The following is a 17,896-nucleotide window of genomic DNA, read 5'->3' as shown; positions in this document are numbered from 1 at the left end:
ATTAGTGTAAGCGAATTCATAAATCCAGGATAATTACAGAATACGTCCTCATTGTCTGTATAGGATAAAAAGAACCTTGGCTTCTGGAGTTTACATGAATATGTAATTAGCACTGAATAGTTTGGCTGCTGCTCCATGGAATTCTCATAATTACATTATCTTTGTTTGTTTTTTGTATCAAGTATTATTGGGGTTTCCAGGTTCTCTCATTACTCCGTTTGAGTTCTTTGGAAGATGGAAACAGATATACTCTAGTGAATAGGCTAATGAACAAATCAGGACTCATCTCCCCTCTCTGTCTTCTCAAAGCTACAATAATCTGTGAAGCATAATATTACTAATAATTAAAGTTATGAAATCCACAAAACTCCATGCCAATTTTAGAACTCCATGCTGCAATTTGGGTGATGGGTAAAGGAGACAGTGCTTAAAGGCAAGAAATAAACATAAGGATGAAACAGTAGCACAAACTTCACTCTTTTTAATATGGCAAGATTTTATAAACGCATCTCTACATAAGATGCATGTACTGTAGTAAGATTACTACTGTAACAGTTACTAATACAAAGTAAGCCTACTGAGGTGGGCAAATAATTTTGGTGTGAATGTGTAACGCTGAAGAAAAGTAGGAAGATAGCCACTGTAGTGTGAATTGAGCAGGTTAAGGCTCCAAGCAAATAAAACAGACCTCTCAGCTGTAGAACAGTGCAACTCCATGAAGAAAATAATTTTCTCTAACACACGCAGGGGAAGAGAAATAACTCGTTACGACGGGATAAACAGCAAGGATCCAAAATCTGCAAAGTAAGGAGTTAAGACCTTTCCTCGGCAATAATGGCACAGGGTCAAAGGCAAATGTGCACACTATGCTTTTTTATAACAAAACAGGCTGGAAACCCCAGCAACAAGTGCAGCACAATTTCACCACGTGTTCCCGATTTTCACTGTGCCGAAGATGCCGTTTTTAAACCCATCAATATAATCACAAATAATTGTAAAATATTCCAGAAATGTGTACCGTATGTATTCCAATTAGATTAAAACTATGGACAGTAAAAGCAATAAAACTGCAGCCATACCAGTTGATCAGTGATCTAGAGAAAGATTCCATTAAAACATTTTTCTAAAACATCCTATGCACTTATTACAGTATTCTCCAAACTGATACCCTATAATAATTATCACCGCCGACAATTACAGAGTGGCTCCTGGCTACTTCAGATACAACGGTACTTGAAATGACAAACAGTGTAAATAAACATGTACTGTACACCTCTATTGCTGATGAGGGAAAACAAATATTTCAACTGCTGCCCTTTGAAAAACCATGCAAGCGGGAATGATTTATTTTGGGAAAAGTAAAAGAACTTTAGTTAAACAGTGGCATCTAGTGTTTTGGTAGGTTCATTTCCATGGCAAAAACAAAAACATCCAGTACCTGTGTTGTGGTGGCAGCATGTTGTCTCAGTATTGGAAAATCTTATGTTGGCATGCCACAGATCATATTTTGGAACATTTCATTTTAAAGAAGAAAGGTCAGTCAGTCTTGAGGCTTGGATAGTATAGGTCACTGAAGGGGGAAAAAGTTCATGTCCTCCTACAAAAAGTCCACCTTTTCACACACAACTGAAGGATGAAGGATTTCCGGAATCAAGATGTTTGTGGGATAAGTGAACGGGAGTGAGGCCAGTGAAACAGCAACGATGCATTTTATTCTGAATATTATGTGAAATTTAAAAGCATGTGTTAAGACTCTGCATGGCCACTGCGGTCCGGATAGCAAATAGCATCACTTAGAGGATGCTTCACATTTAAGAATGACTATGGTCACTTCACTATCACTTTCAGAATCTACAATATAAAGGATGAATTAGCTACTGAAATGTAACCTTTGGTATGGACCTCCAGGTTAAATGTAGTATGTTCAGGGTTTGAAACCGCTAGCGCCTGATCATACACAACTCACCCTTCACACTGTCCCTCTGATTTCTCACTTCCCGATAGGTCAGACCAGCTCCCCGCACGTCTCAGAAAAAAGCCTTGTTTTAATCGCAACAGAGAGGCATTTCAGAGGAACACTCACTCCCCATCAGCCCTAAGACTTTATTATGGATTGTAAACACAATCAAAATGCAACTTTTTACATCAGGAAGACAAAACACAGCTGCAACAACCTCGGAGTATGAAACTCAGATGTAGACCGCAGAGGCAAAAAAAAACAAAAAAAAACCTGATGACCCTTTCAGAAAGAAGCCAAACATGTAATATAGGTTAATGTGATTTTAAACATGTCCCTCCGTCTTCTGCATGCTTCTCTTTCCTTTCCAATAACCCGCATGTTAGAAGCTAGTGATACACACTTTCCACTCCTTACCGGAGTCAAATCCAGCCATGAACTGGTGCGATACAGCAGGCAGAGCAGATTCTTGATTTAGAAACTAGACAGAATATGAATCTGAACCTCATCTATCTGAAAACGATTAGGAAACATTACTACTGTGACGTTTTCCGATGGATACTGCGTCAAACGGTTGTTGGTTCCCAGTTGTCAAGTAAGTGCTTCGCTCTCGTCTCCCGTGCCGCAGAGCTCAGATGGCTTCAGTCTCGTGGCGAGCCAGGGCAGGGGGCAGAGTGGCTCCACAGGGACCCTGGAAGTGGAACCTGCAACACAAAATTCAGAAGCAACACCCTCAAACACCGAAGTGCAACAGCTAGTCTGCGTTAGCGGTGAAGCTGTAGGGGGTTTCCGTACCGGGCAGTACACTCAGCAAAGAGCTCACACCTGCTGAACGTACTGTAACAATGGGCGTGCCTGTGTCGATACCAGCAGGTGGCAATACTGAAAAGTGATCACTGTTTTTCCTTTAATAATAATAATGTAATGTTTCTTTATTAGCCCTATACATTTCTTGCATTAGGAATTCATCTTTTCACATACCCCAGCTTTTCTCCATGGAGACACAGACACACAGACAGGGAGAGAGAAGCTGGGGGTCAGAGCGCAGGGTCAGCCATTGTACGGCGCCCCTGGAGCAGTTAGGGTGAAGGGCCTTGCTCAGGGGCCCAACGGAGTAGGATTCCTCTGCCGGCCGCGGGATTTGAACCGGCAACCTTCCAGTCACAGGCGCAGATCCTGAGCCACAGAGCCACCATTCCGCCCCTTTAAGCTTTTTGACATCTTCAAACAGCCTTACTCATTTGTCAACAGCCTGGATTGTTGAACGTATTTCTCGCCAAAACAAACACACATATGCAAGCCACGCATAAACAGGCCTTTGTAGTTTAAACCTCTACATGTTTAAACACACTCTATGTTATTAGATGAGGGAAAAATGACACTGCACTGAACATGTGAGCTGTAAACATGGAGATCTATAGAATTCATCAACCATTTCTTTTGTTGCAAAACCACACAAAATAAAAAATGCAATTGCATAGAAACTATGTGCTCTGTCAACAGTACTTGTCAGCTGTACTCTGCATTGAAGAAAACAACTTTTTTCAGTGTGTTTATAGTTTTTCAGCATTTAAAACTACACTTCCACTAGCGATAGCTGTTAAAGCATTACGGAAATAATTCACTTTGCATTCAGAAATAAACACAAACAACCAGTTTCAAAGAAGTAAGTGTCCCTATGATTTCTAAAATTGCAATTACCTTCTTTTAGGTGTCTAGTTCCTTATTTCTTTATTGGGATTGAATTGAAATTCAAGTAATGGGAGAAAGAACTCATGTCCCCTGTAGTGCCAGAAAGCATATCCCTGCATACTCGATCGTGTGAGATGCTCAGATGGCTCCAGACTTCAGCACACAGCTTTATTCCTGAAACGGGTTAAGAGCTCAGCAGGTCTGACCATCGCAAGGCTCTGGCACCTGTTAAGGAAGTACAGTAAACACCGAGCGTAATGCTGGCTTGGATGACACTCGCTGCTCGGTATCACTGCGCACTTGGGCTACTTGGTCAGTAGAACTGGTGGGTCTTCTTTTCCAACTTGCTTCCTTTTGCTCTTTCGCGATTTTCGGACTTACGTGAACTGGGTGGTGGCGGGGGTGGTTGCGGTGTTGAACTCGGCCACGGGGACCCCCCTAGCAGCAACCTGGGGGGCAAACATGGCCGCAGGGTAGACGATCGACGAGGTGCCAACCTACGAGGGGAGGACGAGAGGGGCTGATTGAACGAGCAAGGCAGAGACAAGAACCTGTCCATGTGCTCAAACATTGCTTCAGGGCTGCCCGACGGAAAAGTGATTTCACAGCTACTGCAGTAGAAGAGCGCTGACTGTTGAAATCTTTGAGTCCCCTGATCCTCTAAGACACAGTGCTGGTAAGAGACAGTTACATCTCAATGCAATGCAGGGGAGGCATAAAGTCCACAGCCATGATACACAAAGAGAACACCGTCCAGTAACCTGGTCGTAAAAAATGATACTAACAATGGATTGCATGGTTATTTACTGAAGTCAGAAGTTTGTCGTTTAGAAATCCTTCCATGGCTACTCTTGCATTAACAGCTGCTTGTTGTGCACTTACAGAGCACGGCCTTAACCCCGTGTCTTGTGAGCAAGCGATTGTCAGTCACGTTTAGGCGTGCATCATGCCTTAATATCAAAGGGGAGAAGCAAGCTATTCCATGAAATAAGGATTTGGGATGTTTTGCTTTAAATAGAAAATGTTACCCCCTTTATTCTACTTGGAACAAGCGGCTCTTCAGTGGGATCTCAGGAGAAACTATGGTATTGTGTGCCTAACAAAATGTAAACATCCTACGCCGAGATAATTATTTTCGTCTCTCTCACCTTCTAGCAAATTTTCATTAGATCAAATTAAATTAAGAAAAAGCCCTATCTTAACTAAAGCCCAATGTCTTTTTTAAAAAAAAACAACAACTCTTAACAATATCTGCATACAGGCAAAAAAAAAATCAATCCAAAGAAAAAAAAGCCCCTAAAGGAGCACAGAATGTTTTGTGTCGAGTTACTCGGTAAGGCTGGGTGACAACCGAAACAGAAAGGGGCTCATTTACAGCCGCGGCAGTCCGAACCCCTGCGGCAGCTGCTCAGACCACTGCCCGGGCAGAGGGAAAACACCGGAGTACTCAACGCCAAGATGTCACGCGTGTCTTTATGGCTGTTTTTCCCGTTTGTTCTTTTTTCCTGTCCTCACGTTACGAGTCGATCAAGACGGGGGAAAGATGCTCGAAGCCCTGTATATACGCAGCGCAGAATGTGAAGCTCCACCCCCTGCCTCTCCAGATTTCCCAGAGCCCCGCACACTGGATTGCTACGAGTTTTCCAGTTCGTGTGACGGTTATTACTTCACTTGGTAATAGAGACTGTGATTCGGTAAGAGAAAAACAGTACTCATCTCTACGGTCAAGTTAAAATAGTGCTGTTGGGGTCACATGAGCAGTGTCACTGCTGGGATTTGGATCTTTATCTTTGTTGGACTCGGGTCACTGCCTTCACAATACAATGCACTACGTAACACAATGGATATCGACAGTGCATTCATTCCATTTCCTCTTTCCAGTTAATTTGCATTAAGCCCATCATTAATACAATTATTATGCAGAAATTGAAAGCAAAATACCCTTGCTTATGAGACCAAATCATTATATTTTAATGAAAACTGCACAAAATAAAATTGATTTTCAACAACATTATCTTTCCATTGGCAGAATCCTGATATAATAGGATGAATGGGTAAATACTACCCAACTACACAGCAGGATGAAAGCTTCTCTAGAAATAAAGACAGAAATGTCTTTCTGTATAAGCCTGGCCAGTGAGGTAATGGACACATCACAGAACTGTCTCAAAAACAGATGTTTTAAGAAACAAAAATAATCAGTCACATCTTTCTAAGCCTAATATCTAGGAAGATATGTACCACCAGTGTTAAGGGGATTACAGCTGGCCTCTTCAGTATGTTAATGCTGTATGTCCTGAAGCACTGATTTAGAGCTGTTCAATAGCTGTCCAAGAGCAGCTATCAATGAGCAGATCTCATGAATAAAACCTAATTCAGCCTGACGTGAATGCCATTGGGTTTCCCCTGCAAAACACAAAATGGCAAAATCTAAAAAGCTCAGAACAAGCAGCACACCACTCAAGACAAAAAACGCACACAAAACATTTGCAAGTACTAGAAAATGTAATATCGTATTGTGTTCATCATTGGAGGGGCTGTGCACCACACAAATAAGATACGAGCTCTTACAGTTATCTCTTTTGCTTATGTGCCCATTGATCGAAAAAAGGTTTGTCCACATCTCTTTACTTACCACCAAACAAAGGTCACAGATTTCTAGTTCTTTTTCGACCTGCGTTAAGATGTCGGAATCCAGGGTTTCTCCGAACCACACCACATGCGGGCGAAGGAGTCCGTTACAGCCGTGCTCCACACACCTGCAGACCAGAGAGTGCCAAGCGAGTGAAACAGGAGCTGGCTTGAAAAACTTCACCGCAGAACTCAGCCTCAAGCTGAACCGGACTACCTCTCTAAAGCTCAAGAGACATCAGGACAATCACAAAGAACGGATTGTGTGTGGCCAACCAACCCAGGCAAAGAACTGAAATAGTAACAGCAGGGATGAATGTTAATGAAATCAACATAAAAAAACAGACAAAAATGCAGATTTGTTTCCGTCTCGCAATGGAAATTGCTTTACAGGTACATAGACTGATTCAAAGACCCCTATGTCAAGCCAACAGCCTGTTAATAACCCCCAGCTCTTAACAAAAATACTGCATTGAACCTAAAACATAGTGGGAAGGTTCTGCAAAACCAGGATAGAGCAGACACTGCACAATCACAGCAACACCCAAACTCACCAGTGCTGTCGGCGGTTGGAACAGCATTTTGCACTTGTTTTTTAAAATATATTTCAACTTTGTCCTTTTAATTGCTTATACAAAGTAAACTTTGAACCCAACAAATTGAGGCAGCGGCTGGAAAATAATCCATTGTCCCTTTCCTTCAAAAACCGGTCATTATCCACTGGTAAGGAGGAGAGAAGTCAAAACATAAGATGCAGAAAGAACGCATCATCCATTCTGTGTAGTTTCCTAATTGCAAACATAAAATATCAGCTTGGCTAACAATAGGTAAGTGCACAGAATTATTATTGGTATTACTGCATTCCTTGTTTTGATACCAGGGTATTTTCGTAGAAACAAGGTTGAGTAAGACTATACCAATATCCCATTCTGTTGCTGCCATCTTGTGGCAGAACCATATTCACACTACTGCCAAACACATCACATACCGTATTCCGAAACATACTTATATAGGAGTTATCCATCTGGAGGATTTCACTTCATGCACCACTGGACTGCAGCACCATTATCTTGAGTGATGTGAGGCAGCTACTCCGAATCAGGTAGAGGAGAGAGAAACTTCTTCACCTGCTCCATTAAGGGGGACTTTTATAAAGGCCTAACGGTACAAACCTTTGCCCTGGATTAACACCCCTAGTCTTACAAATGATGCCCGGGAATTTTGTTTTACTGAAAAGACCTGGGTTCAGTTTCCCAAATGTGGAACAGGGCCTTCTACAGCAAGCATAGTGTCTCCACGTCACCAAATTGTTTGCAAATCTGGGTATACAGGCAAGAGCGCCACCTACTGGTTTTCTCAAATGCCGTCTGTTACATTTCTTGTTTGGCACTTAACATGTGAGAAACAGCCATTAAAAAAAACTTACAACAATTACTGGTTTTGCAAAATTATTGCGTTATATAAAAATGTTTTCACTGAAATTTGAACACAACAGATCCCTAAGGGAATAAATTCCCTCTTCTTTATCACCCTTAAAATTGAATATTGATATCTATTAATATAAAGTTTACAAACTACATCGAGTTATTTCATGGTCATTATACCAGGTCTGAGTTTGTATGAATAAAAAATCCATTGTACATAATTTTATTAGATCTATATGAACAAATTCAGCGCAATATTTACATTTCTCAGGCACTCAGAAAAATGGTAATTAAAGATAACAAAAAGTAATCTGTTAAATCCCACCTTGGTAAGTCTTCAACTGGTATCTTAGCATCTGCTGTATCTGGGTCTGGAGCACTGTAAAAAAAGAGAAAGAATTCAAAAACCATATATTACAGGAGCATCAGATACATTTCTGATGCAGGAAATTCTGAAAACAAAACTTACTGGCACTCCACTTGAAAAAAAATCAATCTATATGAGGGATCAATCCATCGCAAATATCACATTTTAACATTCTGTGAAAGCTTAGCTTAGAAAGAATCAATCACTGATCCGTCCATTTCAAACCACAATAAAAGTAAAATGTACACAGTAACTTGTAAAAACTCCAATGTACATCACAAAATAAGACAAAAAGCAAAAAAGAAATTTCCAGTTCTGAGATTCAGACCAAGGCAACAAGACCTCCGGTGACGTGATCCAGCCCTATTACACTGTGAAGCAGCAGGCTTGTGAATGTCTCCTTTCATCCGATAGAAATATTGTTCTTGACTTAGAGAGGGTTTTGCTGACCAACACTACTTAGTTTTCTCTGCATGCAGATCAGGTTGGAACAATTTCTGCAGTGAAATGTCTGCTGCTCAACCTGTACTCATTCGCTCGTACATCACATTACATTACTCATTACAGAGACTGGCGAGCGTGACGGGGCCACCTCCTGTCGGAATTTTTAGGAACTCCTGCTCTCGCCCGTGACGAGACCAGTGGTTTGAAACAACTTGGCGACTTAGAATGTTTTCACAAAGGTCACGATTTTGTGCTTACTGCGAAATTTGCAAACTACTGGTTTAATAACTGGTCTGAGAAACTGGAACAGCAGTTCCCCTTTAATTATTCATACTGCTGCAAAATAATGTTTTACCATATATTTTTTTCTAAAAAGGTACATCATTCTGCTGTCTAAAAATCATATTTGAAGAAAAGAAAGGGGAAAACGGCCAATTCTAATGGAAAAGTCTGACTTCTGGTTACTTTTACTGATTTCTCTTGAGGCTGTACATGTGCTGTAGTACATCAGTTGCACTTCCCCAAAACCCTCCTACAGGAAACAGAACAATCATCACTCATCACTGCAACCTGGAAAATGCCTATATCGGCCAGCAGAGGGAGCCCACCTCACACTTCATGATAACTGGACACAGAAGCAAATTTCTTACCCTTTCCCTTCCAAGGCAGGGCATATTGGACTGCTGTGATTCTCTGCTACATTCCCACAATTGATGCACCTGGTTTTGAACAAACTTCCTAAAAATAAAGGCATGATGAGACATTTATCTTTCCTGTCATTTGTGAACGAGAAAAAAATACTGCATGTTAAAATTAAATATCGAGGCTTTTTCAGTCCTGATAGAATCTCACTAGAAACAGAAAAGCACAGAACAGTGATGTCTAAAACCACGTAAAAGAGCTTCATGCTTCATACATATCAGCACATGAATGAAGGATCATATATTATTACATATACAGTTGCAAGAAAGTTTGTGAACCCTTTGGAATTGCCTGGATTTCTGCATTAATTACTCATAAAAATGTAGTCTGGTCTTCAACCAAGCCACAATAATAAACAAACACAATCTGCTTAAACAAATAACACACAAACAATTGTACTTCTTCTTGTCAATAGTGAACACATTGTTTAAACATTCACAGTCCAGGCTGGAAAAAGTACGTGAACCTCTAGGCTAATGACTTCTCCATAGCTAATTGGAGTCGGGTGTTCCAATCAATGAGATGAGATGAGACTGGAGGTGTGGGTTGGAGGTGCCCTGCCCTATAAAAAGGCACACAAAGGCTGGTTACTGACAGAGTCTGCTCTTCTCAAGAAAGAGCTGTTCCTGTGAACCACGGCCCGGTCAGCCGTGATCGGAGGACCTTAGAGGAAGAATTGGAGAGATGCATACAGCTGGAAAAGGCTACAAAAGCATTTTGTACACGCAAAATCACACATTAAGTCACCTCCCTTTTTAGATTTCACAAGGTCTCCTTTCATCATATTCATAAATTTCATTATATTAATAAATTAATCAAATGTTTAAATGGTGTTGATAATTAATATACACAATTTCACAAAGATGTGCTTCATCTGTAGTCTTCAATGCTCATAAAACACATATTGTGAAGAAATTGAATGTTTTTTCCCAGTTTAAATTATTTTATTCACTTAAATTCAAAGTATTTTATTAACTTCAAAGTATTTTATTAACTTCAAAGTGTTTCAGTCAACTTAAATTTTAATTATGAATTGTTTTGTTTGAGAATACTCGCGATATGAAAAATAACTTCCATTTAGTCAGCAACCCAGGGACATGACCATTTCTAATATTACTTATGTTTTTACCATTTTTAATATTACTTAACAACCTAGCTAAGCAACTGAATATCACAGCAAACCAGTGACACTACCATTGTGTTATACAACATTTTTTACCATTCTCAAAATTACTCATCTTTCAGTATTGTGTATAACTTCAGTGGGACCCCTCTTACAGTGTGTGTAAAGCGCTGTGCAATCTTTTGGGGTGAGAAGCGCTACGGAAATGCGAGACCCTCAGATGCAGTGCTTGCTATTAACGTATCTGCTGCGAAACCAAAATTCTGCTCCATTTCGTATTCAGTGTACTTCGTGACATATCGAAACAGTAATAAAGAAATAAATAATAATATATGGCCATCCTGGCCAAATTTCCCCATCGGCCTTTATCAATCATGGCCTCCTAACAATCCCCCTCTGTGAACTGGCTTCCTTACTCTGCTCTCCTCCCCACTGAGAGCTGATGTGTGGGGAGCGTTCTGGTGCACTATGGCTGCCGTCGCATCATCCAGGTGGGGCTGCACACTGGTGGTGGTGGAGGGGAGACCCCATTACCTGTAAAGTGCTTTGAGTGGAGTGTCCAGAAAAGCGCTATATAAGTGTAAGCAATTATAATTATTATTATATATACTCATTAATTCTACTACTAATTCTAAAATTTCATGCATTCACTGCACAACTGCTTACAGAAGATCTAAAACGATGAGACACTAGCATGTATCGGGGGGCACAGGTCATTGCACTGTGACATCACTGCCCAGTGGCGAGGGGCAGGGCCCTTTGGCCTAGCGCCTCTGACGCTTGCCTGGGCTGCGCAGGACGGATACTCGGTGGCTCCTTCGGCCGGCAGGCGAATCCCGGAGACAGACCCGCCGCCAAAACGCCCGGCGCTTCTGAAAGAAAGGAGGCGCAATTACCGTGGATTTCCAAGACGTGCCTGGAGCCGGCCCGCTTGTGCAGCTCATCGATGTTCTGCGTGATGACGATGACGGAGCGGCCCTGCTTGCTGAGCCGCGCCTCGCACTCGGCGATGGCCAGGTGGGCCGGGTTGGGCTCCTTGGTCAGCATCACCTCCCGGCGGTAGTGGTAAAACTCCCATACTCGAGAGGGGTTTCTCGAGAAGGCCTCCGGCGTCGCTAAATCCTAATCGCCGAGGAAACACGGAACGTGAGACAACATTTTTATATGATCGGAAAGTGACGTTTTAATTTGAAATTCAGTAACTGACCGGGTAAATACAGAGGCCTCATACCGGAATATTACACAGAGTGGTTTGGCTTTGTAAAGAAAGCATTCTACTCAATTCGTCATGAAATAGATAGATAAGACCTTATTGATCCCGAAGAGAATTTGATGTGTTACAGTAGTCCAGCCCAAGACAAGCAAAAAAAACAGACATCAGGATAGATGAAAAATTAGAATACGTACAGTAATACAAAATAAATATAAAATAAATAAATAAAAATAAATAAATACATGTGTCTGTGTGCAAAATATGATCATATTCACTGTAAAAACAATAAAAATAAATAAAATAATAAAATATTATTAAATATTAAATTATACAGCAGCCTCTAAATGTATTTATAACTCTCAGGAAGTGAGCAAAGAATTGAATTTAAAGAAAACGCAAGATTGCATTGAGTTTTTTTTTTTTACATACAAAACATAGAACTTCATAACTGTTTTAAACAGAGTACTGAGTATATTAATGGCAAGGCGGCAAAAAATAATATATTAAATACACAAATACAAAAAAACTTCATCTTATCGCAGTGAGCCATGAATGCTACAAATCAAATCCTCTAATGTTTACTAGTCATTTGGTGGTTCGTCAAGTTCGGCAAACAACAACTAATTGACTACCAAGTCAAAAGCAGACCAAACAACGTAGCTGGGTGAAACATAAATTGAGTTTTTGCAACACTTAATTAGCACAGAAAGGCAAGACAAGCACAGAAAATGGATATTCCTAAATCCAAATTTAATCAGGAGATTTTAACCAAAAGTGGTGCTTTCTATAAGGAATCTCGAGGTTGTAGTCATGACACCAAAACGCAGCCTGCATCAACCTGCATGACCGAATGGCTAAGAGAGCACAGAAGTCAGAGTTGTGTTTTTGGGGCCACCTCAGCCTTAAGCAGAACATATTGTGTTCTGGAGCTGAAGTAAACAGATCCCAATTACAGCTGCTGCAAACCAAGTACAGGCGCTGGAAAGGTTTGGCAAGGAGGAATGGTTGAATCTCCGACCAGAGGTTGGCCAAGAACAAGAAGTTCTAATAAACTATTAAAATGACTTAAGGAAGCACCTGCTCAAATTTATCAAAGTCAAAGGAGGGTCAACAAAGTACTGTCTGAGGCCATTTCAGTTAAACACAATGCATTTAGAAATGTTGCTATTCTAAACAGATCTTCTATTTAGACACACAATACTGAATGTCATACAGGTCTTTAGTTTCTGACCTACATCTATCAAGAAGTACTCAACGGACATTTGCAATTTCATGTGAAATGAACCTGTAATCGCCACTTACCAAGGGTATGAATACATCTGGAGGCTACTACTGTAAATGCATTGATCATTCCTTGATTATTCTCTTTGGAGACAGAAACGTTGGCTTTTTTTAATCAGTCAAAACCAACTGTATCGTTTTTTTATATCGCTGCAAAAATTTGTGATGGATAATTTGGAACTGTCCACGTCGAATGATTCCTTTTGAGTGGAACAACCAGAGTCAACAGTTATTCACGCACAAGCAGAAGAACGAAAAGCCTCAGCACTGTGACTAGGCACTGCTGTGTCCTACCTGCGCCTGCCACCGTCTCCAGTATCCTCCAGCGCCCCTGAAAGTAGGGACCCCACTTTCTGCACTGACCCCTGCACCCGTAATAATTGCTATGTGCTTGGCTTTGGAAAACACCTGTCGAAATTCAGCCATATCTGCAGACAAAAGCAATACCGTAATTAAAAAAGAAAACATTTAATCCACAAGCAGTACAATTTTGATTGTTTGCAGGCTGATTAAGTCTTAACAACAGCTGTAAAGACGTTTTAGCTGCTACATGTCTCACAAATATAGGTCAATAACTAAAATATAAAACTACAATTTATCAGCCTTATGTAACACTGTGGTCTGTTTCTTTTTTTAAAAACCAATCATTTTTTTTTGATTCCCTGCTAGAAATAAAAAAAGATCAGTTGAACTGGATGACATCAGTTTCACACCATTACTGCAACCCTGGGAACTAGCACTTAGATGTTTTCTAAGATTTATGACAGTTTAAAAAATGCATTTTACACCTCCTTATTGCACAGTATTTTTACAACTAAGTAGTACTTACAATACCCTCAGCTACTGCATCCTGACCACTGTAAGCCAACAGAAGGATGGGTAATTACTGAAGGTCTGGAATTTGGCAGCACTAGTATAGTGTTAAGCTCTCTTACAGTAATGGAACCAGACTGTCCACAAGAACAATCATTATAGCTGACAAAGAGCTCTTTATAGTAGGGGAGCAGGGAACAGCAGCAGATGGCTTTGCAAAATTCTGTGCTTTTACTGGTTATCTAGTTTATGTGACAAATGTGGAGGGGAAAAAGGAACTTGGTCTTGTTTAATTATTTTATAATGAACAAGAAATTCCAACATAAATTCCTTTACACATTAATATTCTTTTGAGTTGAGCACTCGTGTGTATTTATGTTTGGTACCAATGAAGTAACAGGCCAAACCCATTCTTAGATTCCCTTTCCAATTATAGAAAAGACAACATGTCAGGGCCACAGCCACCTAGAATATAATCCCAAAGAATTAGGTCAAAAGTGACCTATCATCCAGATGGGACACCAGTTCATCGCAGGGTGCGCGCACACACACACACACACACACACACACACACAGCTTATGCTTACAAATGCTTAAAAAGATTAAACATTACACCCTTACTTCTCATGTATTAGTTGAATGATGAAAGAAAAAAAACATTTGAGTGTTTTTTGTGAGGAAATACAAAATGTGTTTATTACTTATTTACATTGTACCTAATGAGTTTATTTTTTAATCTCTTTTGTCAGCTAAAGAGCTAACTACATATTTCTATAAGAACAAGATAAACCTAAATTGAAGAACTATACAAAACACTATCGCAGTGATTAAACAATATCCCCAATTATCCCATTTCCATCAATAACTTAATTTTTTCATTAGGTCAAACTTCTCAAACAAGCTTTCAAAGTAGTTTGAGAATGTCTGTGTGCCCAACAAAAAGAGGGAAAATGGTAAGACTTTAAACTAGACAAATTCCTACTGCGTGACTTGGGGTCCAATCAACATTTCACTGCAGAACTTATGCTTTACAAAAAAACAAGTCTTTTTCCTTCCAATTATTTTTTTGAATATTCTAGTTTTGAAAGAGAACACTGTTCAGAACAAATAATAATAACACCCTTCATTCATTTATGTCTATAAACTACTTATGCAGAATGTAACAAGAAATAATTTTACTTTTGATTTGTCTTGACTAAGGTCTTGAACGGCGTGGCACAGTAAAGCCTTCTTCGATTACCAACATCTGAATGTGGTCTAAATATTTTTAAAACACGAAATGCCTTTTCCATATGCACAGCTTCAAGTCAACTCCAACAGACAAGACTGCACAAAAACGGTCAGTATAAAAAAAAAACTGCCTTTTTTGAGAGGTGCAGCCCCTGAGACCTACCTGAACTAGGGCGGGCCATGTCTGTGAAGCACCTCTGTCTCGCTAGAGAGTCTTGTGTCCCGCCACACACGTGAGAAACCAGTCTCCTTGCAGTAGAGCGGAAAAGAATCATTAGGATCTGTGTTTCACAGCTCTAGAAAAAAAAAATAAAGAGACAGGGGAAATAATAATCAAAATCTCACCGCTTATGCACCTCTGTCCAGGGCTGGCTTAACTCGCACACCTAGAAACAGGTGCTTGAGCTGAGCGAGTGGAAAATAAAGAATACTTCCTGTTCTGCAATCAGAAATCTGCTAGAGGAATGTCATTCATGTGTACAGGTAGGTGGGGATAGAGATATCATCAAGCATTTCTTCACAGTTGCCAAGTTCTTTCCAAGGGACATTTAAAAAACAAAATAAGGAAGGTTACAAAGGAGAGAAGACCACTCGGCCCATCTGGTAGTCAGTGGCTGATCTCACCCCGCTGTTTCTTGGAAGGAAACAGGTTATCAGCTTCAGCTACTTTGATCAGTCGCTGTTCCACTCAACCCTATAAAGATAAAGTATTTAAGTTGTGTCTTCTGTTCTCAGTTTTAAATGCACGTTTTTCAGTTGGTTTTCAGTTGGTTCGTGTCTCATTGTTGATTCTGTAGAGTTACTGGATTGTCAGTGTCCCTGAGGACTTTGAAAAGTTGGAACATTTGGATCAGTAATTTTCCAAGTAATACATTTTAGTAATCCATCAAAGGGCATTTCTGTACAAGGGGTCAAGAAAAACAAACACTTTAGCAAACTTTGGGATGCTCCTTCTCTGTACAGCACCAGACACTTGGGGTAGTGTCCTTTTTTTCTGCAGTTTATACTTTCAAGGAATGGCTTGAAAGAAGTCAGGAGTCAACTTCAGTAGGTATATTAATGCATCACTCCTTTGAGAAATTTGGTACTGAGAGACCTATGACATATTAGTCATCATCCTGGAATATATCATGTCCAGTGTAGAAGAAAAAGGCTGCTATTTACTTAACTGAGTCAGTACTGCATCTTGACTGTATGTGAAAGGAAGTACAATTAATTAAATGGATAAAATAATTTCAGAACATTGAGGTGCTACACAAAAAAGCTACCATTCGTCAATTTGTTCCCTTCGACAATTTAAAACTCATAGCTTTTATCATCATTTAAAAGTAACTTTGCTGTCTCTCTAGCATTTGCATCTGCAGTTTTGTTTATCACCTCATGCCTTTACGTGCGTGTTTGTGAAGGCGCTGTCTGAAGGGCAGGGGACGAGTAACGTGCTCTTATCTTAACTTTAATTCACTTGTCCTATTTCTTAGTGTGGTTCTCCGACACTATGCAACCCTGACCAATACAGCAACCCACACAGACTCAGAATCGCAACTATTTCAAAGGGGATATCCTAACACTTTAAAAAAAAAACATTTTACACAATTCAAAGCAAGCGCACTGCACCGATTATTTTTCACTCGAAGTTTCAGGTGCTACTCGAGTCAAAGACAAAAACTTCCGGGTTCTAAACAAAACCCAACGTGCTTCATGCACCGTGGCACGACCTACCCCCTCTCCGTGCTCTCAGAAACACTGTTTTCCTGCTTCCTACTTCGACACAGTAAGAAAGCAAGTCCTGTGGATAAAGTGCAGATCGCCCTGCCCCACGCTAGAGCCGGAGTGATAGTTTAACACCAAGGAAATGTTGGCATCATGATGTATTAAGTTATTCGCACGACATTATTAGCACATTATCTCGCCCTCCACTGCATGCGCCGTACTCAGGATTTAAAACAAGATTGCGAAGATGTAAACCTACAGTACTAAATGCATGCCATTTATGCATCTACTAAGCTTTTTTTTCCTTAGCGACAACAGTATTTATCTCCCCCTCCCGCGTTACGGCGACGGCCCATTAAACTTCAATCGCTGCCCAACCCACCATCACCTTTACCCACCTTCGGCTGCGCAGACGACGGCAAGTGTTTACAAACAGAGGCGCGGAGTGGTGCCGTAAAGGTCTGTCGTGAAGTACTGTACGAGCTCCTGGTCTCTTCGGTCGACAAGGGCAGGAAAACTGCAGCTCGGAATGAAAAACTAGATGAGCTCGTCCGAGGCGGAGCCCTCTGCTGGACACGGTTTTGTCGACCCGCGCAACGTGGGGAACGTCACGTTCCTCGGTTTCTAGTGTACTTTGCGCACGGAGAGATGTGGATTTTAGCTTTCAGGTCACCGCAGATCAAACCCTGCTAGGTAATGCAAGAGCAACAGGGGGATTTCTGTGAATTCAGCAGGTTCGACATCCGTTATCCAAATATCTCCCGGCTGTTTTCTATAAGCCTTTACAGCCAGTATCCAGGATGCAAAAAAAAAAAAGAGAATCTAAGTCCGTTTCATTGAAATGAAGCTGGATGTGGTCCACAAAATAACCCACAATCACTTTAAACGTCTTTGGGATCCCGAACTTGTCAGATGAGAAACTTTCTTATATAAATCTAAAAGCTCAGACACAACCTAAAAGCTACAAATCAATATACAATATGTTGGGTTTTTTTTTTCTTAACAACACTCAAATCCCTTTTTAAAAAAGTGTTTAGGCAAATAAAATTAACTATTGTAATCACTGTAACACAATTTTAATAGGCTGCATTGTGTAAAAAGGGAACCAATTCTCATACCGCTTCCAGACACACACAGAAAATGATTAAGTGTAAAAGAAAATATTTCTCACCACACAAACATTTACAGTGAAATCGGACTAAGCGATTACAGAGCATTCTAAATAAAGAATGCTTGCAGTAACACACCATCTCCATCTCTTAAACAATAAACTAACAATACACGTAAGGCCATATAGTTAGAAGTGTGG

The 17,896-nt window shown here is 40.4% G+C and overlaps 1 protein-coding gene across 3 annotated transcripts; it reads right to left on the bottom strand.

Annotated features, from left to right (window-relative positions):
- Nucleotides 1–2,083: 2,083 nt before the first annotated feature.
- sirt5 (sirtuin 5) lies at nucleotides 2,084–17,124 on the bottom strand. 3 transcript variants are annotated; one of them, XM_069190899.1, is made up of 9 exons: nucleotides 16,986–17,124; nucleotides 15,041–15,173; nucleotides 13,129–13,262; nucleotides 11,237–11,462; nucleotides 9,166–9,253; nucleotides 8,030–8,083; nucleotides 6,285–6,408; nucleotides 4,031–4,146; nucleotides 2,084–2,661 (listed from the first exon to the last, which is right to left on the bottom strand). In XM_069190899.1, the coding sequence occupies exons 2-9, from the start codon at nucleotides 15,150–15,152 to the stop codon at nucleotides 2,589–2,591; spliced, it is 927 nt and encodes a 308-aa protein (XP_069047000.1). In that variant the 5' UTR covers nucleotides 15,153–15,173; nucleotides 16,986–17,124; the 3' UTR covers nucleotides 2,084–2,588. The 3 variants fall into 3 exon arrangements, with proteins under 3 accessions (XP_069047000.1, XP_069046998.1, XP_069046999.1); XM_069190897.1 differs by lacking the exon at nucleotides 16,986–17,124 and adding an exon at nucleotides 16,597–16,966; XM_069190898.1 differs by lacking the exon at nucleotides 16,986–17,124 and adding an exon at nucleotides 15,223–15,481 and having other exon boundaries at nucleotides 15,041–15,126.
- Nucleotides 17,125–17,896: the final 772 nt, after the last annotated feature.

Source organism: Lepisosteus oculatus, chromosome 6, assembly GCF_040954835.1.
Source record: "Lepisosteus oculatus isolate fLepOcu1 chromosome 6, fLepOcu1.hap2, whole genome shotgun sequence".
In the NCBI taxonomy this organism is placed as follows: domain Eukaryota; kingdom Metazoa; phylum Chordata; class Actinopteri; order Semionotiformes; family Lepisosteidae; genus Lepisosteus; species Lepisosteus oculatus.
Note: the sequence above shows the minus strand (reverse complement) of the source record. Positions and strands in the feature narration are given on the sequence as shown.